At 43.7% G+C, this 27,039-nt stretch overlaps 1 protein-coding gene across 1 annotated transcript in view; it reads right to left on the bottom strand.

Annotated features, from left to right (window-relative positions):
* The window catches only part of LOC146802199 (serine/threonine-protein kinase Nek5-like), a 383,120-nt gene that overhangs the window by 177,197 nt on the left and 178,884 nt on the right, over positions 1–27,039 (bottom strand). The window contains exons 12-13 of the mRNA XM_085621788.1: positions 25,073–25,254; positions 18,777–18,843 (exon numbers count right to left, since the gene is read on the bottom strand). Of these exons, the coding sequence (XP_085477914.1) occupies positions 18,777–18,843; positions 25,073–25,254 (249 nt within the window). The remainder of the gene's footprint in view (positions 1–18,776; positions 18,844–25,072; positions 25,255–27,039) is intronic.

The following is a 27,039-nucleotide window of genomic DNA, read 5'->3' on the forward strand; positions in this document are numbered from 1 at the left end:
AGTGAGAAAGCTGGATACAATTTTTTTAAACAGATAGTTTCATTTGAATGTTATAGATGTGGTAGCAAAAATCATTTGGGAAATGCTTCTTCCTGTCCAGTTGTCGACAAGACAAGTGTGAAATGTAAATAAAAAAGGGGACATTTTGCAGAGGTTTGCAAATCTAAAGCAAGGGAATGTCACTTCTTATCCTAAAAGTGTTCTTTCTCTGGAGTGTGCATCAGAAGATAAATGAAGAAATCAATGTAGTCATGAAGGTTTCCAATGCAACTGGAATTGAGCAAAATGGGGTACTTAAATTGTATACCATGGCTATAACAACCATTGGTATAGCCAATAGGTCTCGCCTTTGGTACTTTATAAGTGTTTAGCCAGAGCTATTGGCTTTTCCAAAGTCTTTAAGCTAAGTTGTAGAGCATTGTGGCTGCTGTGCAGCATGTTGAAAAGTTCTAATAAAAAAGTGTTACAAACATTTTTGTCACTTTATATATAACCAAGAAGCCATTATGTACATCTGAACGACCCTAATAAAAATAGAATCAACTCAAAACATGTGTCTAGTTTTTTTTGTTCTTGCAATTCTGCCAACTTTTCCCTGCCTGTTCTAATGCTTGTTTGTTATAATTTTTTCTTTGTTATGGGGGTGGGGCATAAACAACAGGAGGGTGGAGATTGAGAAATAGTACAACACTAGCAATGGAGGGCCACTAGGGAAGAATCAACAGATGCCAGATTCCTAGGGCAGATTGAGGTGGTGCTGAGTGATGCTGAGGTGGTGGTGTGCTGGTGCAGAGGTGATGCTCAGGTGATGCAGAATGATACTTGGGTGGTAGTGAGTGATGCTGAGGAGATGCTAAGGAGGTGGTGTGGTGATGCTGAGTTATACTGAGATGGTGCTGAGTAATGCTGAGGTGCGCTGAGTGATGCCGTGGTGCTGAGTTATGCTGAGGTGGTGGTGCTGCACTGATGCCCAGGTGGTACTGAGTGATGCTCAGTTAGTTCTGGCTGAGGTGACGCTGCCCCGATGCCGATATGGTGTTGCACTGATGCTGAAGTGGTGCTGCGTTGGTGCCGAACTTCTGCTAAGGTGGAGCTGCGCTGGTGCCGAGGTGATGCTGCACTGGTGTTGCACAAATGTTTAAGTGGTGCTGCGTTAGTGCTGAGTTGATACTGCGCTGGGGCTGCACAGGTGCAGAGCTGGTGCTGCTCTGGTAGCGTAGTGATGCAGTGATGGGAAGGTGGTGCTGTGCTGATGCTGAAGTGGTGCTGTGGTGGTGCTGAGTAATGCTGTGGAGATGCTGCGTTGGTGATGAGGTGGCGCTGAGTGATGCTGTCCTGGTGCCGAGTGATGCTGAGGTGGCGGTGTGGCGCTGGTGCTCAAGTGGGTGGTACTGAGTGATGCTGAGTTGGTGCTGGCTGAGGTGATACTGATGTGGTGTTGTGCTGATGATTAAGTAGTGCTGCGTTGCTCAGGTGGGCCTGCGCTGGTGCTGAGGAGGGGCTTTGCAGGTGGTGCTGTGCAGATGCAGAGATGGTGCTGTGCTGATGTTTAGGTGGTTCTGTACTGGTGCTAAGGTGGTGCTGTATTGATGCTAAGTTGGTGCTGCACCGGTGGTGGTGTACCGATGAGCAGGTGATGCTGTGCTGATACTGCATTGATGCTGAGTTGGTGCGGTGGTGGTGCTGAGGTAGTGCTGAGGTAGTGCTGAGGTAGTGCTGTGCTGAGGTGATTCTGGGGTGGTGTTGAGTGATACTGTGTGGTGTTGAGTGATACTGTGTGGTGTTGAGTGATACTGTGGTGGTGCCGAGTGATGCTTTGGTGGTGCTGAACCAAACTTAATGACATTGCCAGTTTTGTGATAAAATAAATTAAATAATAAACAGTCTGAACTCTGTAAACCTGCTCTGAAGTCCCTCCCTTGCAATGACAAACTTACATCCTTTTCTTTGCTACAAAGACAATGGTAACGGCCTTTGAGATGGTCTTAATGCTGTGGTGGGGAGACGAATGTTGCTTAGAAGACAATTCTAATGCAGCACTGCTGGGTTGGTTTCCTCTCTATAAATCAGGCAAATACTTATAATAAACAGGCTTTGTCAAAGCCCATAGGTCTGGCATTAGCAAACCTATATATTTTATTTATTGAATACATTATTTTTACAAACATGCAATCGCAACTAAACTTTCAAAGACAATACAAAATTATTGTCATCTAAGGTGGCATGCATATATTTGCAACCAAAGAAAAAAACGTCACATTTGACACATCACAAATAAATGAAATGAATAAGACTCTAGGGTTTGCACCTCACTCCTTATTTTCATAACTCCATGATTCCAGTCGGGCTGTGCTACATATCATAGCTAGCAGATGCATCTACACAATTATTCAAGCCAAAACGACAACACCCAGAATACATCATGTTATCAAATAAACCACTAGGATTAGACACGATATGCACAGATGACTTTGTGGGAGGTGGGCCTACTAAATCCCACGCCTTCCAAAGGCATAAACCGGGACCCAGCCACTGGGGTTCACACTCCATAGAAGTGCTGGAAGGCAAATCACACACACACACACACACACACACACACACGCACACGCACACGCACACGCACACACACACACACACACACTCTCTCTCTCTCTCTCTCTCTCTCTCTCAATGCAACAATGGGAAATGCATCTCTATTTTCTAACAGGTTTTCAATAATTACCCCAAACAACGTTAAGCCCCATCGCCCAAGTAATATTCGTCCACCTGTTTTCCGGTACTCTACCCGCTCCCCACAACAACGTACTTTGCGACAAACATGCAAATTACAAACTAGTTTGCCACCACATTAATACATCTCCCCTCGTAGTTTCTCTGCCACATTGTGTTTTGCTGTAAAAAGTTAAACAGTCAGACTGCCAATTCGTGGAGTATGAGAAGTAAAATACAACAGAGGTTGAGAGTGAATCCTTAGAAACATGACACTTCTCCTACCTGCACAATCTTACCCCTTATCCACTCGAGTAAACACTGCCAAAGAAAACTGGTGTCTTTTACCATCAGTAGTTAAGGAGTGCAATTGTGAAACTGATAGTGTTTCCAGGTTAACAAAAACATCACACAGTCGGGCGATCCTAGCAATTACTCCCTACCACATGTCTTGTTTAGCAGTCTCGACGAAAAGGAGCGCCGACCAGTCTATAACGAGAAGTCTCCTGTGATGCTATCAAGAGCTCCCAAAGCAAAGACACTCACCGAAGCCCTTCCCTCGACGGACCTGTGGTCTCTGGCCGTGCCATGACGTAGCTGCAGGCTGAAAAGTCAGGTCTCTTGAGGAAGGAGGAGCCGCGTGGGGCATTCTGTGGGCTGAGGTTCACTGCTATTGGCATCCCCCCCTCCCTACCCACCCTCCGTGGTGAATAGCGTCCGCTTGCCAGCAGGCCGGTGCAGGCCTTAAAATAGGGTTGCATGAGAGCCTCCTGCAGTGATGTGCATGGACTCCTGCGGGGCCGACTCAGCGCTTCATCTTTCTGAAGTTTGCACCAAGCAGGGTAATAGTCTCTCGCCAGGCCCTACCGGAAGTGGTGTTTAAAGAGGTTTCTTTCCTTTAATGCTCCAGTGCCAGACTGAAGGGCTAAAGCAGCGCTGCGAGGCGCCGGCCCCAGGGAGAGGAGCCTGCAATGCACGTGTGCACAGGAGCAATGGGGACAGGCCGTGACGCCTGCCTTTAGCATCATGGGAGACTGGGCAGCAGGCTCCCCAACCGACACGCCCGAGGTGAGTGAACCTCGCTATAGTGCCAATATCGGCAACAGTTGTCACAAAACACATAAGTACATAAATAAACCACACGACACTGTATTGTAAGTGGAGAAATATTGCTACAGGTTTATTAGCATAACCAATATGCAAACATGGTGGGTTATCTTACGGGCAATCCCAGGGCAGGCCAGCCCCTATTCCGCCTGCCCGTCTGATAAGCCTAAAGTCACCATGGCAAAGCCAAATGGTGTATACCAAATATTGGGAGGGGCCACCCCTCCCATCCGTGGACCCCCAGTCCACTTGCTTCACACGCCCCCCGTGAGGGGTGGGCGGAGCATACATGGCAGCCCCCGGTTGCTCAGACCCACAACCGCCTGTCGGCTAACGGGGCGCCGTCGTTCTTCCAGGGGACAACGCTAAAACATCCCTGGGTATCCTGGCTTAGCACCCCGCGGTGCTGCTGCATGATGTACCCCTTTGTATGTGCAGACCCTGGATCGCCCTGTAACTCCTCCTGCAACACAAAGTAACATGTTAGAAAACCTAAGCCCCCCCTTTGTACCTCCGGACGCTGGGTAAGCGGAGGGGTGGGCAAGGCAAACGAGAGGGACAAGAGGGCGAGGAAGGGGCAGAGACCGTATAAATACCCCTGTCCCCTCCCCACCCCCGCCGGAAGTCGCCATCTGCTGGGGTCTCCCCTGACGGACCCAGGGACTAGACCTCTCACCCCTGTGCCTTCCTGTGGCACTAAGGCGGCCGCCCTTTTAAGGGGGGGCTGCTGCGCAACCCCCCCCGGGCAGCCTTACATAGTGCCAATATCGGCAACAGTTGTCAAAAAACACATAAGTACATAAATAAACCACACAACACTGTATTGTAAGTGGAGAAATATTGCTGCAGGTTTATTAGCATAACCAATATGCAAACATGGTGGGTTATCTTACGGGCGATCCCAGGGCAGGCCAGCCCCTATGCCGCCTGCCCGTCTGATAAGCCTAAAGTCACCATGGCAACGCCAAATGGTGTATACCAAATATTGGGAGGGGCCACCCCTCCCATCCGTGGACCCCCAGTCCACTTGCTTCACACGCCCCCCCATGAGGGGTGGGTGGAGCATACATGGCAGCCCCCGGTTGCTCAGACCCACAACCGCCTGTCGGCTAACGGGGCGCCGTCGTTCTTCCAGGGGACAACGCTAAAACATCCCTGGGTATCCTGGCTTAGCACCCCGCGGTGCTGCTGCATGATGTACCCCTTGGTATGTGCAGACCCTGGATCGCCCTGTAACTCCTCCACAGCCTTGGGAGTGGCCACCGTCACTACCAGGGCCCCCCCCACCAAGGTAGACCTATTTACTTACAACCTGCTGCAGCCAAAGCTTCCCCTAGGTCCAGTAGGAAAAGATCCATGCCTAAACTAGAGGGACAAGAGGGCGAGGAAGGGGCAGAGACCGTATAAATACCCCTGTCCCCTCCCCGCCGGAAGTCGCCATCTGCTGGGGTCTCCCCTGACGGACCCAGGGACTAGACCTCTCACCCCTGTGCCTTCCTGTGGCACTAAGGCGGCCGCCCTTTTAGGGGGGGGCTGCTGCGCAACCCCCCCCCCCGGGCAGCTTTACATTGTCACAGCCCCCTAGCACCATCCCCGCAGTATGCCCTCTGTTGTGTCCTGCGAGACACGTTCTAGTGTCTCGACAGACACAGAGTTGGTAGCCACTCCCCGATAGAAGGGGGCACACTTACACCCCTACACGCATCCCTTACAGGCGTCACGAGTGACGTGAGCCAGTCAATAAAAGGGCCCGACTGCACGTGCTCGCGGCCAGTTGAATAACCTTAGCCACCGTGTCTGTGTCAGTCCTTGCCTGGCATGTGGGCCTAGAGCCCCAACACAACACCCTCTCGCTGACTAATCATCACGTCACTAGCTAGTGCTAATGAACGCGTCATTGAAGGGGCGTGAAGCGAAAACCCAATCATCCATGAAGGGAAACAAAGAAGTTTTTTTTAAAGCTAGCGATGTGGCATAGCTTCCAGAGCTGCCGTCCTTGTCACTGAAATTGGCATGCAGCGACTCCAGACACAAGCATTTGCAATGCAATAGGTCTCGCTTTTACGCAAGACCTATTGCATTGCAAATGGTTGGCATCACAGACAACGGGAGGGAGGACGTGGGAGGGGGAGAAGGCACGGACAATAGGAGGGAGGGTGGGGAGCAGGCACGAACAACAGGAGGGAGGGGGGTAAAAAAGACACCAAAGCATGTCGTGCCTGAAATAGGAGAACCTCATTAAAGAAAATAGTACTCAAAGTCTAAATAACGAGTACCTGTAGCAACCAAAGTAAAGGGGCCAGTCGCTATGGGAGGTGGCAAATGAAGAGGAGGCGGTACTAAGGAAGGACTAACAAATCTATTTACGAATCAGAAGACAGCATTTAGGACAGACAATGACACAAGCCAATGGCAAATATGGGCGGAGAGTGGGCGGGGCTTCTATTCGCTCCTCCATCACAACAAGTCTTGCACAGCAGCACATGCGCACTGGCTCTAGGCTCCACCTAAAAAAAACAGTGTGGCTATTGATATTGTGGGCATTTTTGTTTCCGTGATGGCAGCTTCAGGGTCATTTTTTACCCTCATAGGTCCGGAGGATTGGGGCAAAATTGACAATGTCACCTTGAAGAAGTCACAATTCAAACCTATTGCTTATGGGAGTAACCCAGTGAAAATCCTGGGTGAATTCGACAGCGTTTTGCACTTTAAGGGTCATAGCACTCCTGCCACTGTTTATGTTGCGACCGATGGGACAAATTCATTAGGATGGTTAGAACAAAGAAATTTAGGCATCATTTCGGATCCCAATAGTCCTGAGCAAGTATTGCTTAAGGAAGAATACTTATCTGTGTGGCCGATACAGGATGGAAGTTGGAAAACAACTTTTCCTGAGGTGTTCCGGGAAAAATTGGGGAGGATCAAGGATTATCCCACAGCATAATTTTGATGGATGGGGTCCAGTCAGTGGTCCACAAACCCAGACAGGTGCCTTTTGCTATGAGGAGGCAGTTGGAGCAGGAATTGGAATACTTATGCAAATGGGATATAATTGAACCTATAGAAAGGTCCGGTGGTTTTGGCTAGGAAGGCCAATGGCTTTCTCAGAATGTGCAATGACATAAGGGACCTGAATGAGACGATTTGGATGGCTAGACGTCCCTTGCCCAATAACATTGAAATGTTACGTTCGCTTAAGGGTGGCAAAACATTTTCGACTTTGGACATGTCGTCCACTTATCATCAAGTCACCTTGCACAAGAAGAGCCGCCATCTGACGTCATTTATTACCCCTTCTGGTGTATACAAGTTTATGAGAATGCCTTTTGGGTTGGCATCAGCTTCTGCGGTATTTCAGAGTGATTGAAGCGATGTTTGTAGGGGTTGTGCATGTGAGGTGTTATGAGGATGGTATTTTAGTCTATGGGAAAAACATTGAGTCCCATGATAAGAAGTTTTGTCCTTTTTGACAGATAGGGGGCTACGCTTAAGATACAGAAATGTAGGTTTGCTGGGGACACTGTAGACTATTTAGGTTACAAGTTGTCTGCTCAAGGTGTGGAACCAAAGGAGGATCTGGTTAGGGCTGTCAAGGAGTTTCCATCCCACAGAACAAGGATCAGTTGCGCTTCTTCTTTGGAATGTTGGAGTTTTATGCAAGGTTCATTCCGAACTGCAGTGAGAAAACACAGTACATGAGAGGGTTGTGGAAAAAAAATCAGCAGTTTGTTTGGTCCGTTGAGCACGAAAGGGAATTTCAAGATGTCAAATGTGAACTTGGGAATTACATTCCCTTCAACCTTATCAAGGATCCATAAATTGTGGGAAGTGATATCAGCCAACATGGTTTGGGTGTTGTGCTGTTGCAGAAAAGGGAAGGCAATGAGGTAGTTGTAGCCTTTGCATCTAGGGCACTGAGAGGAGCGGAGTCGACATACTCTGTTATCGAGAGAGAGGCTTTAGCCTGCTGGTGTGTAGGGGATCGTTTCAGGAACTATTTGTGGGATTCGGAGTTTATCATTCACATGGACAACAAGCCTCTTTTGAATCTGTATACTAACAAGGGTGCTAGCAAAGCCACTCCTCGCATAGCTAAGTGGCATTATGGAATGATGTAGTACCAGTTCAGTTTAGAATACATTCTAGGGGGAAAAACGTTTTTGCGGATTGGGTATACCTGTTGCCGTTCAAAAGTGACATCACTGATGTGGAGTGTGAGGAGGATTATATAGTGACAACACTGGGAGAAGCTGGTTTTGGGTGCATCTCAGAGGAAAAATGGGGAGAAGCAGTGTTGGGTGATGCAAGAAGTTGTGGGTATGTTGAGTAAAGGATGGATAACCAAGGATTCCATGCAGGTGTGAATTCTTATAAGCATGTATTTCCTGAATTAAGCATATAGAATGGATTGATGAGGAGGACGGGTTTGTTGGTGGTGCCAGTGAAAATGCAAAGTAAGATTTTGCCTTTGGTAACGAAGGACATGTTGGGATGAGGGCCATGAAGAGGAGGATCAGGGAGTTCTTCTGATGGCCGGGAATGGATCGGAGTGAGGGGCATTTCGTCAGGGACTGTGTGGCATGTGCGGTCAGTGACAAGACTCAAGTGACTTTTCCTAGACCGGTTGAAGCAATTCCTGTTCCAAATAAACCATGGTTTAAGTTAGGGTTGGATATCGTTGGGCCCATGTATGTTCTGATTGAACGTAGTAGGTATGGGTTGGTGCTGGTGGATTATGGCACAAGGTGGCCAGTGGTCTAGTTCGCGAAATCAGCTAACATGGAGGTGGTGCTGGACTTTTTGCAATCATTGTTCGTTAGGGAAGGTACACAAGTTGAACTGGTCACGGACAATGGGGTGCAATTTACATCCAAGGAATTTTAAAGATTTATGTCTCGTTGGGGAATAAAGCATATTACTACTACATCCCCGTAGTAATGATTTCGTAGAATGCTACAACAGGATCATCAAGGATAACATTCAAATTTCAGTGGCTAATGGGTTGAATTGGGAGAAGGAGCTTATGGATTTGTTGTGGGCATTGCGCACCACTCCATTTGCTACCACCAATGTTTCAGCTTTTGTTCTGTTGAAGGGAAGGGTGGCTGCTACCCAACTGGTCAGCCATTGGATGAATGATTTGAAGTGTCACATGTTAAACTTGAGAGCGTCAAGGAGAGTTGTAAGAAGGCTCAGGAGAAGTATGCCAGCACAGATTCTATAAAAGGAAGACATCAATTTCTTTTTAACAGAGGGGACTGGGTGAGAGTAAAGCTACCAGGTATTGTGGCAAAGGATCGTTCCAAGTTCTCCCTGCCAATGGAGATTGAGGTAGTCAAGGAGAAGGTGGTGAAGCTAAGTGACAGCATATGGTGGAATAAGGAAAAATTGTCCAAGCAAATAGCAAAATGCAGTTCAATTGTGCCTCTGGAAACTCACAGGTCCAGAATGATATGAACTCAGGAAGGTCTGTGTGAGTGAGGAAGGCACCTTCTCGTCTCCAGGATTATGTCAGGGATTGAGGTAATTTAAGAAGCAATGTGTCATTTCAATTTGAATGTAATTTTGTTTTCTTTGTGATATGTTCTTCTGTGTACTTTATAGGCGACAACACGTTGTTGTGCGTGGTATTAGCATTTTCCTGTTTATCATTGTATCTGTCTAAATAGTTTTTTTGTTTGTTTACTATAAGGGGAAAGATGTGTTGGGTTCTGTGTTTAGAATGTGGGCGTGTGAGCCACCCTGGCACCTATTGCTCAGGTGTAATGAGGATGTTGGAGATGGACTTGCCAGTTGCTGGCTTGTCATTATCTCTGCCCATCACATTGATGTATCTCGTTCAATAAACCCTGAAGCACTTACCTGCGAGTCCTGTTTTCACTGGGATTTTTCACTGACCTAAAGCCCACGAATTGTGTATTGATCAGGAGTGGCTCCTTCGTGAGAGTGGAGGAGCGTTGCCCCCCTAAAAACAAAAGCCCCATGGCAGCTAAAAAATAAAATGGTAAGAAAGTTTATTTATTACCATTTTATTTTGAAACAACTGTGTCAGGACGGGGCGGGCCAGTGCTGCTGAGTGGCAGCAGGGAGCTGTGCACTTATTTTAAAGTGCGCATGCCTCTCTGTACGGCTGTCTTAGAGAGCTACGTTAGAGAAAGCGCAGGCCTCCAGTACCCTTAGGAGGGCTGCAAGAGACTGCTCCTTCCAATCCTGACGACGTGCCAGGTTTGGAGAGTGCAGCTTCATGGTCCGGAGCTTCCAGGAGCGAAGACACCTGAGCTAGGCGGATGTTGTATTGAAAATCTGCAAGGTAAGTGACTTTTTTCTTTTTATTAACTTAATGCCACCTCTGTTGCCCACGCCACTACCCTAAATATATGCCAGCCTCCACTGGGATTGATGACACAAGCTTTTGCAGACAGCTAGAGCAGTCTGTGACACCACTGAAAATTGAGTATTGCCGTGAAAAATATGTATGCATGTTACTCCCCATTTGTTTGCTCCACATTGTAAATCCTTCGCAAAACACATTGACTGATCATTGGAGTGAATATTATTTGAACTAGAGTGTTTTGCCCCTCCTGTTTGTACAATGATCTAAATGACCTTGGAAGTGCTAACCTATGAAACAGTCTATTTCATTTTCAACTTGTTATCCCTTACCACTGAAGATATGTGAAGTAAGCACAGGATTCACAACAGGTGGATTCCAGGTAGATTTATTCCATCAGAGAGGACAACTTAAACAACCACACAGGACAGACTCTAACTGCTAATGAACTGTCAACCCATCATGGAACCTAGAACCCTAGTGATGCAATAACACTCCATCATAGAACATAACCACAGATAACATGGACACTACACACCTTCCCCCCCAAAAAAACAAAAAACACAAAAAAAAACCTAAAACATAACAAAATCATTCATTTTAACAGGTGGTTTCCTCACCCGAGAACTTTTCCTTGGAACTGGTGGAATGGGTACCTCAACAGGAGAACTAGCAAGTTGGTTCTCAACAGGGACTACATTAGATGTTGCAGAGGAACATTGAGTCAAACAAGGTTCAACAGCATTTCCAACGTCCCTTCAAACTCAGAATTAGAACCATTCAATGTATCCAGAAAATTTTGAAAGTCCCCATTCTCCTCAGTATTCAAAGACTTCTTTACTGGAGAGACAGGTGAATCATCACAAACATTTTTGGATCTAAATATGGATATCCGTCTGAAATTCCATATTTTGCCACCATGTACCCTAACATTTCTGCTGAAAACTTCAATTACTTTCACCGGGTCAGACCATTTAGACCATCGTTTGTCAATGCCACCCAATTTAACACGAACAAAGTCACCCACTTTGATTTTACAATCTTTTGAAGAATTGTTGTTCTACGCATTTAGCATCTTATCTTGGTATTTTTGAATCCGCTCTCTAACCATTTTGAGATCCACCATGGAATCAGGACACTTGTTATTCTTCAACCAACATGGCATGAGCTTTGAGGACGGCTTCCTTCCTCTTAACATCTCAAATGGAGAACAACCTGTAACAGAATGAGGGGACATCCGATATGTGTGCAAAGTGGCCCGTAAAGCCTTCCTCCAATCAATATTACTTTTAATAGCTAGCTGTATAGATTCCTTCACAACCCTATTGAAACGCTCAACCTGACCATTAGCCATTGGATTATAGTTAGAAACTCTTTTATGCGTGACCCCACATTTGTTTAGAAACATTTCAAATTCATGACTAATAAATTGTGGCCCATTATCAGAAACCAATTCAGATGGAATACCTTCACTACTAAAGATGTTGTCCAAAAATTCTATGACATGGTTAGAGGTTATTTTGTCTACCACCTTGACTTCTGGCCATTTCGAAAAATAATCCACTAAAACCACCGCAAAGACCTGTTTAGCAGAAGAAAAATTCAAAGGTCCAATAATATCAATCCCTAATTTACTCCAGGGACACAAGGAATACTCAATAGGTGAGATCCCCACAGATAAAGGTTTGACCGATTTGTCACTCTTAGAACATTAAATACAATCTCTAACCCACCTGTCCACCATACCATCCATGCTTGGCCACCAATAGAACTCTCTCAAACGACGTTTGGTGGAAGACATTCCTAAATGTCCTTCATGTGACAACTTTACTAACTGTTCTCTAACACTTTGAGGTGGAACAATCTTATCACCTCTAATTACGAATCCATGCAAAAACATAAGTTCATCATTTACTTTCCAAAACGAACTCAACTCACCACTCAACTTCCTTTCTTCCGGCCATCCTCCTTGTAAGTACCTTACAACATTTTGTAAAACGTCATCTTCCAACATTGCCTTAATCCAAATCTCCTCCGAAATGGCACTCGAACTTACACTTTCCCTCACATCTTCCATAGTATAAGCTACGTCACATTCCTCCGAGGTAATACTTACACCAGAACTCTCATCTAAAGACAACCGAGACATGCAATCCGCATGAACATTCAAACGGCCAGGAATATATACAACTGAACACTGATATTCCTGCAGTTTAGCAGCTAACCTGGCTAATCGAGCAGTCAAAGTTCTACCACCACCAGCCGCTAACATGTTTATCAGAGGTTTATGGTCAGTCCTTAATTGGAACTTTGTCCCCCATAAAAATTGCCTAAAATGCTGCGCAGCCCAGGTACACGCAAGTAATTCCTTTTCAATGGTAGAGTAATTGACCTCCGCTCCTTTTAAAGTTCTTGAGGCATACGAAACAACATACTCCTCCCCAAATTTCTTTTGTAAAAGCACAGCGCCTAAACCAGTGTTGCTAGCATCTACTGCTACCATAGATTCCCCACCAATAGTAAAAGGTCTCAAAAACGGAGCCACACAAATCTCATTTTTAAGTGTTTCAAAAGCTAACTTTTGCTCACTTCCCCAGATAAATTTAGCGTTTTTCTTCAGTAAATTGCGCAACGGAAACACTTTTGAGGCATAATTCTTAACAAACTTACTGTAAAATTCCGTTAAACCTAAGAATGACAACAATTGATCTTTAGAAGTAGGAGACGGAGCCTTAGTAATACTAGCTACATGATCCATTTTTGGTTTGATACCCTCTCTTGAAATCTCGTGGCCTAAATATTCCACATTATCTTTTCTGAATTTGCATTTGGAAAGCTTAAGCGTTAAACCTTTGCACTGTATGTTATTCAACACCTTTTTTAGATTACAATCATGGTCCTCAAAGTCTTTCCCAAAAATCAGAATATCATCCTGAAAGGCTATGGCACCAGGGCAACCTTCCAGGACATCCTTCATGATTCTCTGAAAGACCGAAGCGGCACTAGCCAAACCAAATGGCATCCTCTTATATTGAAACATGCCCTCCGGAGTAATGAAAGCTGTCAAGCATTTGGATTGTTCATGTAACATAATCTGGTGGTATGCACTCGCCAAATCAACTGTGGAAAACACACACGCACCAGATAAAGTTGATATCAATTCATGAATGTTGGGTAAAGGATGTCTATCAATCCAAATCTCCTTATTTAAGCTACGGAGATCAACACACAACCTAAGATCTCCGTTGCCTTTAAGGGAAAGAACCACCGGAGAAACCCATGGGGATGATTCTATAGGTTCTATAACATTCCTTGAAACTAGATCCTTCAACATGTCTTTCAACTTGTCACGATATGCTAAGGGAACATTACGGACCCTATGTCTTACAGGAATAGCAGAGTCCTTTAGTATTATTTTGTGTTTAAAGTTTGCATATTCCCCAAGTTGATCACTGAACACTTTAGGAAACATTTTTTTAATGTCATCCACACAATCCCCACTAAGAATACTGTATACCGGTGGAGTTGCATTGGGATCTAATTTTATGCCCAATTCTTGTTGATGGGGCCACCCAAGTATAGATACCCCTTTGGTTGCTACATATAGTTTCCCTTTAGTAGACTTCCCTTTAAAAGACAAATCTGTCCAAAAATAACCTTCCAGTGCAATTTTGTGCCCTGAATAACTACCAGGTTTAATGTCTGGAGGTAATAATTCTCTGTTCTCCCATAGTTTTATGAAAAGATCCCTACCTATAATGGAGTACCACGCACACAAATCTATCATCATCATGACTTCTTTTCCATCTATTAGTATGGATCCAGATGGAAACCCTTTACAATTGTTTTCAGAAACACAAGCAATGCAATTAAATTCATTAAACTCTGTAGCAATCTCCTCTTCATCACAGGTAATACAATTGACTTTTTGTTGAGACCTACACATTTTTCCAAAATGACCTGGCTTTTTACATTTAATACAAATTTTAGTCCATGCTGGACATCCCTTATAGTTACCAACATGTTCAAAACTGCCACACCTATAGCAGATCACAGGATTTCTCCTGTTGCTAAATTTATTGTCCTTGAAACTTGGGTCTCTTCTAATAAAAACTGAAGGAGTTTTCTTCTGAAAAACCTGAGGCTTCACAACTGAAACTTCAGCTACAGGATCTTGTGCTTTAACGTTGACAATTGAAGGTTGACCTCTGATCTCACTTACAAACTTTTCTGATTGTTCTATGCCTTTAGCGATATTGACCACGGCATTCAAAGAAGATTCAGTACCCAACCATAACCTCTCTTGTATCTTTTTACTTTTAGTTTTCATCATTATCTGGTCTCTAAGCACTTGCTCGTAATTGATGGTATCAAATGCACAAGAACCAGCAAGAGAACGTAAGGCTGACACATAGTTTTCAATGGATTCATCCTCCTTTTGAGCACGGGAATAAAATTTAAATCTTTCCATCACAATGTTTATTTTCTTCCCGAATCTGGTGCTCATCTTTTTAACTGCTACCTCAAACACATTTACACCTTCAGTGCTCTCGAGAGGAGGCAAATTATCGAATTCTTTGATCCCTTGACCACCTAAACAATGTCTTAACAAATCCAATTTCCTTTTTGGGGAACAACCTTCCTCCTCTAAAACCTCAACATAAGCTAAAAACATAGGATACCATAAATCCCATTCCATTTTAGGTTCTCCAGCTGCAGGCAAGAAATGTGGTGGTGCCGAAATGTTAGACATACTAATAAAAACTTTTAGTTGCCTTTACACAAAAAATAAAAATAGGCGTAATAAAATTGCTTAGAGTCTTGTTTTTTTTTTTTGTTTTTTTTTAAAAAATAAATTTGATTGAAGAAAAGAGAGAAAAAAAAATGAAGAATAAAAATTTGAATGAAAATGAGAAACGTGACTTCTCTCTTTTTTTTAAAAAATAAAGCAAAATTGTATAAGACAGGTAATGTTGCTTGCCACACGAATAAAGTTGTCAAAATTAATCACTGTATCCGAAACTAGACCAATCCAAGATGGCGGCTAAAACGCGTGAAATCATCACGCCCCCAGCATGCTTTGCTGACTTGGAATCTTCCGTGAGAAGGAAAGCGCGTAATCCAGATAATGCAAAAAATGGTTCCAGACAAGAACGCTGCGGCTAGCGCTAGCTCGAGCGGGTGAGTGTGGCTTTATTTTTTTTTAAACATAACCACGTAACCGCTACAATCTCCGCAGCATATACATGCCAGTATTTCCGTCTAAAATTTCCCGATTTTGGTGAAACACACTGCCGCAGGCGCGATCAAAGCGCAGGACGATTCCACACACTGCCGCAGGCGCGATCAAGGCGCAAAACGATTTCACACACTGCCGCAGGCGCAATCAAAGCGCAAAACAGTTTCACAACGTGCAGACCACTAAGAAAATGTGATAGGCACAAGTATCAACTACTCCAAAACGCCACTTCAAAAACGATCAATCAGCCGCAGGTGCAATCAGAAGCACATAGCATTAATACCTTGAAAGCGTCTTCACTAGTGAACGCTGTCCTCCTCTGACTCCCAGTCGTCGCCAGTGTGAAGTAAGCACAGGATTCACAACAGGTGGATTCCAGGTAGATTTATTCCATCAGAGAGGACAACTTAAACAACCACACAGGACAGACTCTAACTGCTAATGAACTGTCAACCCATCATGGAACCTAGAACCCTAGTGATGCAATAACACTCCATCATAGAACATAACCACAGATAACATGGACACTACAATATGTTTATATCCAAGGAGACAAGTGACTTTAAATCTATCAAATTTGTTGGACCCCCTTTCGATTCACAACACAACCATGGCTTGCTTTGAAACCTACGTTTCCATCTCATTTAGTATATTTGAGGTAAAAAGAGGTACTCACTTGGACCAAATGCTACTGTGAACAGGGAAATTTCCATTGATTCCAAGCCTTGTCACTGTATAGCTATGTTGAATATAAAGATATTAACACCTTGTTTATGAGTTTACCAAACATAACATGACCAGAACTTTTGGCACAGCAATTTCTTTCAAAGTTATAAAACCTAACATGAAGTGTTCATTTTCTGCAGTGAAGAATACACCTTTGAAGTTCTAAAGATTCTATTAAAATTGAACTAACAGACTAAATAACTATGGGCCAGTTTGTAAACCAGTTAGTGTGCTTTGTGCACCAAAGGATATGCAACCTGGGCTTTATGTTGTGATAAAACTGATGTATATCAGTTGCACAGCAACATGTACATTAGGTGGAGGTTTGAAAACCTCCTGCCTCGTTAACATGTATCATGCAAGAGGCATTTTGAGACCACCTCTAAATGTCTGTCAATGCTAGAATAGAGGCTCGGAAGGGCCAATTGACATTCACCCCTGTAGTCACTTTCCCCGCATGTGAAGATTTTTGTTAAGGGCCAGGGGCTGCTTTAAAAAAAAAAATCACATACAGAGAGTGACATAGTAGGAAGACTCGAGATGATACAGAATTCAGTGGTCAGACTGATCCTCAACCTGACCAAATGGACCCTCACCACCGAGCCCCTGAGGAACTTCCACTGGCTCCTTGCCCAAAAAAGATGCAAATTCAAACTAATGACACGCCTACAAAGCCCTCCATGACCAAGGACCAGCATATATGAACCACCGCCTGAACTTCCACCAACCATCCAGAAACCTTTGCTCCGCCTTCCTCGCCCTGGCACAGACACCGCGTATCTGCTGTAGCCACAGTGGAGGATGCGCCTTTTCCCACCTCGCTGCCAAGCTCTGGTACACACTCCCCCCTTCATCTCCGAACTTCACCCTTGGTGTCGGATTTCAGGAAGAGACTCAAGAACTGTCTCGTCAACTAAGTCCTGCAAACCACCGCCTGAATACCATCACTGGTGATAGCCATGCTCTACAAATACCGACTAATTGACTGATTGATGCAATAGTCCGATAGACCACTGTCATATCCCCCCAAGGCCGTCTGCCACCATGCACAAGATTAAAGCTGTCGAAAAGGGACAACTGCATCTTTGTGAATCAGATGCCGCACCAAGCTGGGTGTTGATATCTGTTCAGTCATTTGTTCAATCATTTGCATGTGCAGCTGTGGTTCAATGATTTGCATCCACAACTGTGATCTCAAACCATTTATTTAAGGCAGTCTGAATAGGAAAAATTAGTGGATGCGCATTAATTGGCCGCAACAGGCATTTGGCGAGACAGTAAGATCTTTCTGATTTACAATAGTTACTCTTTGATATGGAAGGATCTTCTATTAGGGATTAAAGGTCACTGGTACAAGGCACGCTTTGGTACAAGACAATATAAATTCACTACACCTTGCCCAAAAATGCATAGAAATGTTTTGTTATTTCATCTTGGGTTTTCGCTTAATGTTGAGACTTACTCAAGGTGACATCACTGCAGTTGACAATCAAGTTGCTTCTCAAATGCCATCATGTCATAGGGATGTCACCCTAACTTCATATTGCTTAAAACCCTGAGGGGGTTAAGGCTTGTTGCAGTCACAAAAGCCCTCAGAAGTCAATTCATTTGAGGGATATGGACATGGGGCAGTGGCTGTACTGTCATATATCCCCCCTGTCCTCAGTTCACCATAGACTGAAGGAACTGGAGGGAAGGCAGATGCCCGCTGCCTGCTGTAAGGTTACCCTTCCTCCTGTGGATTTGCACAAAGAATAAGGGAGAGGTGAGGTGGGGGAGCTGCTGTACTATCTCCAATTCTCTCTTCCACTGTCCCTGCTGACAATGAGTGATCCAAGAGAATCAGGGGAAAGGAGCTGACCCCAGGTAGATGCTCTGTCATTGTGATAGAGCTGGCGTGGTGTGCAGTGGGGCTCTCCGTTCTGCTGCATCAGAATCACTCTCTGCTCAGGGAAGGAGAAAGGGAGAACTTAGGAGGAGAGGAACAGCATGATAGGTGGGTATGTATCATTGTTTGAGGGGGAGTGTGGAGGGGATGAACCAAAGAGAGGCACATGGAAGGTGGCAGGAAGATAGATTAGGCTTGCAAATATTTCCTCAGAGATGGGGGTATGGAGAGGAGGTTGGGGACATGAGTAATGCATAACTAAAAAGACAATAAACAGATTCAAACAAAAGAAAATGGAGAGGCAGTTGGGTGGACAGAAGAATGACAGGAGCCTAGATATATTTTGGGTGCAGAAGAGCATCAAAAGGGTGGTTATATTTATGACTACAATACCTCTACTCACCCATTACTAGCTTATTCCTGAACTTAGGTTAGTAGCTGTGTGGAGAGAAAATCATGGTCGCCTTACACAACATAAAACTGGACATGGGTAGGTATCACAAAGAGTCTTTTCCACCTCGACTGGAGTAACAATCTCACAGTCCAGGAAACAACACTGTTGTTGATAGTTCCCTGTGCACAAAATACACAGGTGAAGTGACCACTTTTCTATTGCGACAGCAGCTCTTAGAAAGTGTTAAATAAACAATGTCAGAGTACAAATTTGAAAACCAGAGCTCAGTACACTGAACAATTTACATAATTAATCTCTTGAAGCCCTGGAATAGAATAGAATGTTGGGCTCACCATTTCTCTGTCATTCAGTGTTTACTTACCAGCTGCTTTTCAACTTTCATTTTATACTGGTGCGCTTCCCACCGTCTCTGGAGATAATCTGCACACCTGCATGAAGAATATTTGAATATGTTGGTAATTAAAACCCATTTTAATTCATAGTGGCAGCCAACCAGCATTGGGGCTGGAGAATTAGCCATATAATCAATACCATTTACAGTTTAACCTCTATAGCATCATACCTCCCATGTAGTACTACTAGAAAGAACTTTACTGATCTGTCTGTAATGGTCACCAGGCTTGTACATTTCTTCGTCCAGCTTTGTCCAGCCCACACTCACCAGTCATCACCCAATGAATGCATCAATCTCTACTAAACTTTGGATTCAGTTCTGTTTCAGAATATGACTCTTGGTGCCAAATCACAACACATTTTTGGCAGGCTCTTGCTCATGTCCTTGGTAGTAAATAAAAAAATGCTTTGTGTAAACACTTTTTACTAATGTATTATGAAATAAGATTTCGGGATGTGGTAGTACTTGACAAGAACGTTTGTGCATATTTATTGCGGTGGTAATGTTTTTGTACTACATTCATGTACTGCGTTGGTGTCATTTACTTTGCTTGCTGTGTTGCATTCTGTTTTGAGTATCTAATTATATTGTACTCTGTTGTGTTTTGTTCGTGTGATGTTGATATGTATTGTGTTATTTTGTCATGTTCTGTTGTTTACTTTAGGAATTGTATCAAATGTTGCTACAGTTAAAGGCAAAAGCAGCATACTTCCTTCCAGTTACAAACAACCATTTACCACATTCTAATGAAGTTATATACTGCTCCTTTGGCTTTTCAAATATTTAAGACACCAGTCAGACCAAAACTGTGGCAGGGACTTGTCATGTATAGCTCTTCCAGTGCTCACTCTATGTGATACAGCCCTGAAGCCATATTAAAGAAACTATACACTGGTACATAAACTGTGGAAGAATTAAGCAAATACATTGTGTCCCATGACAATGTACATAGAGATATGCAAATATGTGAATGACAAGAGGAAGTGAACTGTCGCAACATACAATATATGTTCTGCATTTTATATGTCTAATAGAGATTTCATTTTCCATTACTATTTTTAACTAAAAAAAATATAGCATACTTTTTGTGCCATGAGTGATGCTTTTGTAAGGAAGAAAATTGAGCAGACTGATACAGTACGATAACTAGTATCAACTTTCCTGTATTTTCAAAATTTCTCCCGCACCCCTGTGGGCATTGCTAGGACATTTGCATGACCTTCCCAAGTCTTCTCGGTGCTTCTGTGCACTAGCGTTATTGTTGGCCAAGAGAGAGAATGCATTACATTGAGGTAGTAAAAATCCACTGACGTTGAAGGGCTGCATGTTCAGCATGTCATACTGCAATACTAATAGCGATCTATATACCCAAGTGCAACCCCCAGCATCCACACCACTTGACATATGGCAGCCCTTTCGATCATACTTGTTAGCACAAACATGTATGAGCTCCCAGACGGGACAAGACTCTCCAGCTGGAATACAATAGGATGAAGTGAATAGACATTCCTACCATTAAGTACAATAATTGTCTATGATAGGATGGCAAGTGTTTTCTTAACTGGACCAGGACAAACTATGTTGTATTGGACGTCAGTTACTATGTATGCACATGAACCACAACTTCATTATTTGTTATTAGCATTACAGTCTCGTATTGTATCTCCTTTTTTATTTTTTGAAAAATCATAAATAAAGCTTTAAAAAAAACCTTCCTGTATTTTCAATACTTTCTATCATGTAAAAAAGCAAAAAAATATTAAATCAGCTTGCTTCACACTTTGCCATAATCTTTTATTGTATGATGAATAAAAATCATTACAAACTAATAATTCACTTACAATTTAAAGTTCATGTGAAAATGTATGATAACACAAGCAGATAAAAATGAATATATAAATGACTACATTGGACAATAAGTGTTAGAAAGGTAACATTTAAAATAAAAACCACAATAAATGTATGAACATAGTCATTCACATTGACAGGAGTCGGGCAGAAAACAATCATTATATAGTGGAAGAGGTCTCTAACTTTTTTGGTAGCTATGTTGCATAATCAAAATACATGATAACCTTAAACAATAGCTTGGGGAAAAGATTGTTCATGAAGACTTCAAAAGTTGAGCTGAGTGTATGTGCACCGGGCATGCAGCATAAATACAAAATGTGTGGGTGGCTTTGACTCCTACTGTCACAGAGCTGGCAGGTACCTTTATAAAGATGCCATCCATGGCTGACCTCCAATAAAGGTGCTAACATTACTCCCGAGCCTAAGATATGTATTCTGAGTGCCTTTATTTAAGCAGTTTATTAGGTATGGCTGAGGTTTGAGGTTTACATACCTCTCATTAGTATATTTAGTGGAATAGGACCTAGAGCCTGGGCTCTACATTTTGCATCACACACACTCTATAATCTACTACCTAGCCAATCTGCACAAAGCAACCTCAAGGTCATTCAGTCAACATTTATTCCTGTCCTCACTGAACATGAAGCTAACCGTGGTAGCTCCACAAAATGGCTAGACCTTGGCCATTGCTCCTTGTTTAGGTTCTTGTTTGCCATGCCACACTCCTCTATTCTTTGCCTTAAAATGTTATTTGTTACACACATAGCAGAAATGCTGCAAACATTCAGTTATATGGCCCCAGACAATGTGTTCCTTTTAGCTTACTGTCTCATTTCTAGGTGTGGATTCTAACCAGGCTAATGAAAAAGAAGAGCTATAATGGTAAGAGGCAAAATATAATCAATAACCATAATCAGATAGTATTCCTGAGTAAGGTGATGGGGCATTAGAGTGCAGTTAGCATTTCCATGCAATAGACATTTATGGTTGACCAAGAGGCAAAGAGGTTAGCATTCAATAAAACAATTTAAAATTTGTCTAGCCCATTTGGCCACACAATAAGGACCAGGAATTGGTGGCTAAGGTTAAATGGGTTTATTACACACAAATATTCAGTCCAGTGAATAGGCAGAGTAAAAACGTATTATGAACGTGGAGCTTTACAACAAGTATATTAAAGCGCCAATACAGATTCTGTCTTCACAATAGAAGGCCAATAAAGACTGCAGTCAGAATAATCCAGATACAGAAAGAATGCAATTCGGTGTTCCTCTGATAAACTCTGCTAAACATGAATATTTCTAAAGTTGTAAGCCTAAGTCTTATAGCTAACTAGAAAAGGGTCCTCGAGAAAAGTTCAGCTGGAAATTTAGAAATGCAGGAAGGTGTCAGCATAGTGAGGGTTTCAGTAGAAATCCTCTAAAGGGAATCAAGTGTTTAGCATATAGCCTTACACTCGCAAGCATAGGGCAAGCAGGTCTGAAGGATCTGCTCTAAACTCTAACAGTGTATATGTTAATTAAAACACACAGATGCATCCTCAGTCAACCCGGACCTCACACCATCCCTCCAGGGACAAATAGTGGTGAACTTTACACTGCGATGGCAACATATCCAGATGTTCTCATTCCATGAAGCCTGGACACTCACAACGACCTTGAGTATCACACCGTTCCTGATACATGATGAATAGGAGGCTTCTTAAGCCAATGTAGCTCTCCATATCTCTGCCAATATTTCCTCTCTCAGGCCTCCCTATCACTGATACATAATACTCTTTTCTCTAACTAACGAAGCCTTGAAACCACATCTGCAGAGTAGAGAACGTGCAAGGCAACCAGAAGAATTACCTTTCGAAATGTAAGCCTTGTCGAAGTAGGTTTAGTTAAGCACTAAAATGAGAACTTTGAATACATGATTATCTATGCACGTTTTACTTCAAAATAAGTCCAACAATATAAATGTAACTTAGGAAAATGAGTCATGGTTACACAGGAAATGCACTTTTAAATAAATGCAACATAACTTGGGACATTTGTGGCAAATATGGAAGAGAACTACACTTCTTCACAGTTAGGCCAAATGTTAATATACACATGTTTAAGAATCACTAGTGTTCTCCAGGGAAAGCATTTCAGTAGTACATTTGAATACTTATTATCAATAAAATTAGACACATAGAGTATATGCTGCTAAGTGTACGTATATATTGCGCTTTTGTGACGAGTAAGGATGGAACTAAAATTGCGTTGCTCCAGTGGTGAATATGGACAGCCTTGTATGTCTCCTAGAAATTTATGAGCAATTTTGCTGTCAGCGTGCTTTTCTTAAACTCAACCCTGGTACCACACAACTTATGAGTGGTGTACTAAATTTGCTGTCCGAACATCTAACTTCAAATTCCTTGGAATGCACTTTGATTTGGACCCCTGTAATGCTGAGCATTAAATATCACCCCTGTGGGAAGAGACAGAACCAGACACATTGAATTGGAATACACTGCCCATTAGTGTACTAAGCAGGGACGCCCTATATAAAATGATTCTAATCTCAGGGCCCTTATATTTTTCAAAATTACCCTTAATAGATACCGAAGAGATTTTGTACGAACTCAATCGGTTTTCTATGGGCAAATAAACCCTTCTTGGATTGTATTAAATAAATGTGCACACTCAATGTTTGAAGGGGATTTGGGCATGGCAGATATGCACCTTCAATACTGGGCTTACCAATTACGAGTGGTTGTTAGAACATGACCCTGCACGTCAGGCGGAACGAGATCTCCTAGAAGAAACAGACATGATGAAACTCCTATACTGGTGCCAAATTCCAGGGTCACTTCCTCCATGAACCAAGATTCCAAATCAATGTAGCATAAAGCTCTCCAATGGATGAGCTGTGAGTGTAGCTTTACTCAACAAATACGACTCTGGAATGGCACATACTTGACACACACAGTACTACTGCAAGGGTTTAAGTCATGGGACCGGATTGGGAAATATCTTGAGAGACATATGGGAGGGAGATCACACTAAATACTTCGACACATGAGTGGGTGAATAAGAACTTCATACATCACAATTGTTCACATATTTGCAATTGAGACACACATTGGAAGCCCATTGATCACAGATGCTAATGCTACGAGAAGGCAGCCCTTTTGAGATACATTTATATACAGGACTGGCATTTTGAAGGCACATTGCTCTCTCATTTCTAATTCCCCAATTGTCCTGTCTGATTAAAGAACATCATGTGAGGAAGACCAGGGCGTGTGGATGAGGCTGATTGTAGGGATGCTGTGATGCACCCCAAGAGTTTGTAATATCAGCCAGGCTGAGCCTGATACACGCAAATATTTACACAGGACATACCTTACTAACAAAGTAGTTATTAAGAGGGGCTTGTCTCAGTCCCGAAACTGTACAGGATACCCTGTAGTTGAAGGTGATTTCCTTCATAGGATATGAATATACCCTAAAATTACGCATTACTAGCACAAAGTTACTCACACAATATCACTGGTGTTGGGGCGGGCATTCGCCTTCTCTCCCAAAATGATTCAGTTGGAAATTATGGATGAGGTTGGGGTCCCACAGGGAGGGCTGACCCTACTAGGTGTGGGTGCAATGATCGCGAAATGAGACATCAATGCGTGGCTGTGACATAAAGGATCACCTCAGCCAGTCACAAGAGTCATTGAAAAACAGTCGAATTTTGCCAGTATATCTGCTAAAAAGAACCTTCAAAGGAGTCCCTAGATTTCGTTGTGACGTCTGAATATTAAGTATGTGAATGTGAGAAAATAAATGGAAGCCATTTAACATGGATTCTTGTGAACTTTTCTTGGACAATACAGTCTCCTCAAACTGAAGTAGCTCGATTCCCTGGCTCGCTCATAACTCATTTTGTATTTCACACATGTATTGAAGGGAAAAAAAGCAACACAGAACAAAGTTATTGGACTTTTAAGATGCCCTTGCCTCCGATGTCACTTGAAATGTTTGACTCGCTTGCAGTGCTTTACATGAAGTATCTACATTTCTGCAGAAAATTCCCTCAAGCCCCTCTACAATCTATTTTACTTTCTGCTATTTCATTGTACGTCAGGCCTCTCAAATACGTCATTTGAGGGTCTGCCCAAATTATTTTATGGAATGGGGGCTTGGCATGGACTCGGTTTACAAACATTGCAGTAATGGGTAACTCAACCTCTACTATTTAATGGTACGCTTTCAATTGAAAACAACATTTTACTATAGCAAACACCTTTTAACTTACATACTTAACGTATGCTTCAAACTGCTGTATCAATTGATTAGGGATATGGTACAAATTGCTGCTGTTAAGTGCCCAGAGGTTTTTCCGGAACACTGGCTGCCCACGATAAATAGACAAGACATGACACTTACCACTGTGGGTGCACTTGTTCCCTCGGCCCATGATACTCGTCGGCTCTTTGAATCCCCTGAGGAACCTGTGGCTGCTCAAATGGCCTCTTCTGGATGTTGTTTAGCTGAGCATAGTAGTGGCCATATTGTCCGCATTGAACAGCAGCTGGCCGTACTCCCATCGCCACCTGGGGGCTCCAATGCTGGAAAAACACAAGAATAGAAGGGTGGATCCATAGGTCTAAAGAGTGTTTCATTCACAATATTAAAGAAAAATGTACGCCTGAGTCACAAACTTTTTTTGTGCCATTGTGTATCTAATAAGTCATCAAATGGTGTCAAGATCTTGGTTCAGGGACACATGATCTGTGGACATTTATAGTTGCAGATTGAAATTTCAGATGCAGAAATCTGCTTTATAACTGTATTTTCTGTAATAATGATGTTGCAGAAGTTAGCGGACTATGGGTGTCGCAAATGGAGATTCAAGCGGATGGCCATGGGTTACGCTGGCAAAACTTGCTATGTTGGAATCTAATGGGAAATTTGTAATCCCATTCCCACTCAAAGTGCAGCTGCTCCAGATAAAGGTTGGACTAGATGTGCATTCAGGCTAAGAAAATTCTCTAGACACCTCCATTTTTTTAGGTCGAGGGACCGTCCGGTCTGCCGAAGGCAGAACCGGAAGTCCGGAGATCTTATGATGCTTAGAGTGGCTATTTAGCCCGCCTCTCTTTTTGCCTCTCCTCCATTGGCTGGCTTCCTAAACGGAGGCCAGCCATTGGAAGAGAGAGCCGTCCCTCCAACTAGGCTCCGTCTTTTTCAGATTCGGGGGCGTGTTCCGTGCTCTTCTTTCCACTTTTTAGCCACGCCCTTTTTTAGGCGTGTTTTTCTCTCCTCCAGCCAATGGCAAGAGGAGAGAAAAGAAAAACACGCCCCCGAATCCGAAACCGCCGCTGCCTTTCTCCGAGGCATTTCTGCTTCGCCTCGGAGAAAGGCAGTGGTGTGCTTGTTGTTGCCCACTTTGACTCCCAATTTAAGGCTTCCAGATTAAAGTGGTTTCAATTTCTGAACTATGATCCACGCGAATCCTCATATCACTTTCACTACTGTTGAAATAAAAGTGTATTTTCCTTCCGCGATCTCGAAGGGATTTTTTCTGTCCTACGGATTTTGATGACGAGATTACTTTTGTTGGGCCGGTGTTTCGAGGACAGAGGGCCATCTTCAACAACTCGGAAGGTCGTGCACTACATGACACGCGCGCCAGCCGTGTACACGGCCATGTGAACAAGGCATGGCGTGTGCCTGAGCGGGCTGCTGCCTGTCGGTCTGTCCGTTGGAGGGCGGGTCGCGGATCAAGGTTGCCTCCTCCTCCGCCTATCCCTGACGCCACCGGTGGTGGCAATAACAGAAGCACACCGTCCTAGAGGGGGAACGCGCTGGCCGCTGGTCCCAGACCGTGAGAGGAGAAGGTGGGCTCTGCCAGCTCCAAGGGAATGTACTCCCACTGCACTAACATGGCGGGCGCCTTGAGGAGCGTCGCCTTCAGGAGACTCGGCGAGCAGGGTAAGTCCGTCCTGCCTGGCGCGTGTGCTGCCCCGGTGGTGCTGCAACAAGCCTCGTGAGACAGACTGGTGGGCGTGCTGCTGCCTGCGTTTTACCTCTTCTGCGGTCATTCCTTCGGTTCACTTCTCTCTTACTCTGGGTAACCTGCTCGTAGTTGGCACGTGCGACACCTTTAGCCAGTCTTAGCTTTTTATAGCTAACAGGACGTGGAATTCGGGGACTTGTAGTTTCACTGTAACATTATAAACGTGGACCTAAAAACGTGGGCTAAAAAGCAGGGCTGGTAGGAGTTGACACTTCTGACGCGGGCCCACTTGGCAGCTATGCTGGGGTACTGAGATGTGTGGTGGTTTGCTCTGTGATCTTCACAACTGCAGCTATTGGCTGCTGCTGCAGGGAATACAGCCTTATCTTTGTCA

Source organism: Triturus cristatus, chromosome 8 (assembly GCF_964204655.1).
Source record: "Triturus cristatus chromosome 8, aTriCri1.1, whole genome shotgun sequence".
NCBI classification, from domain to species: Eukaryota; Metazoa; Chordata; class Amphibia; order Caudata; family Salamandridae; genus Triturus; species Triturus cristatus.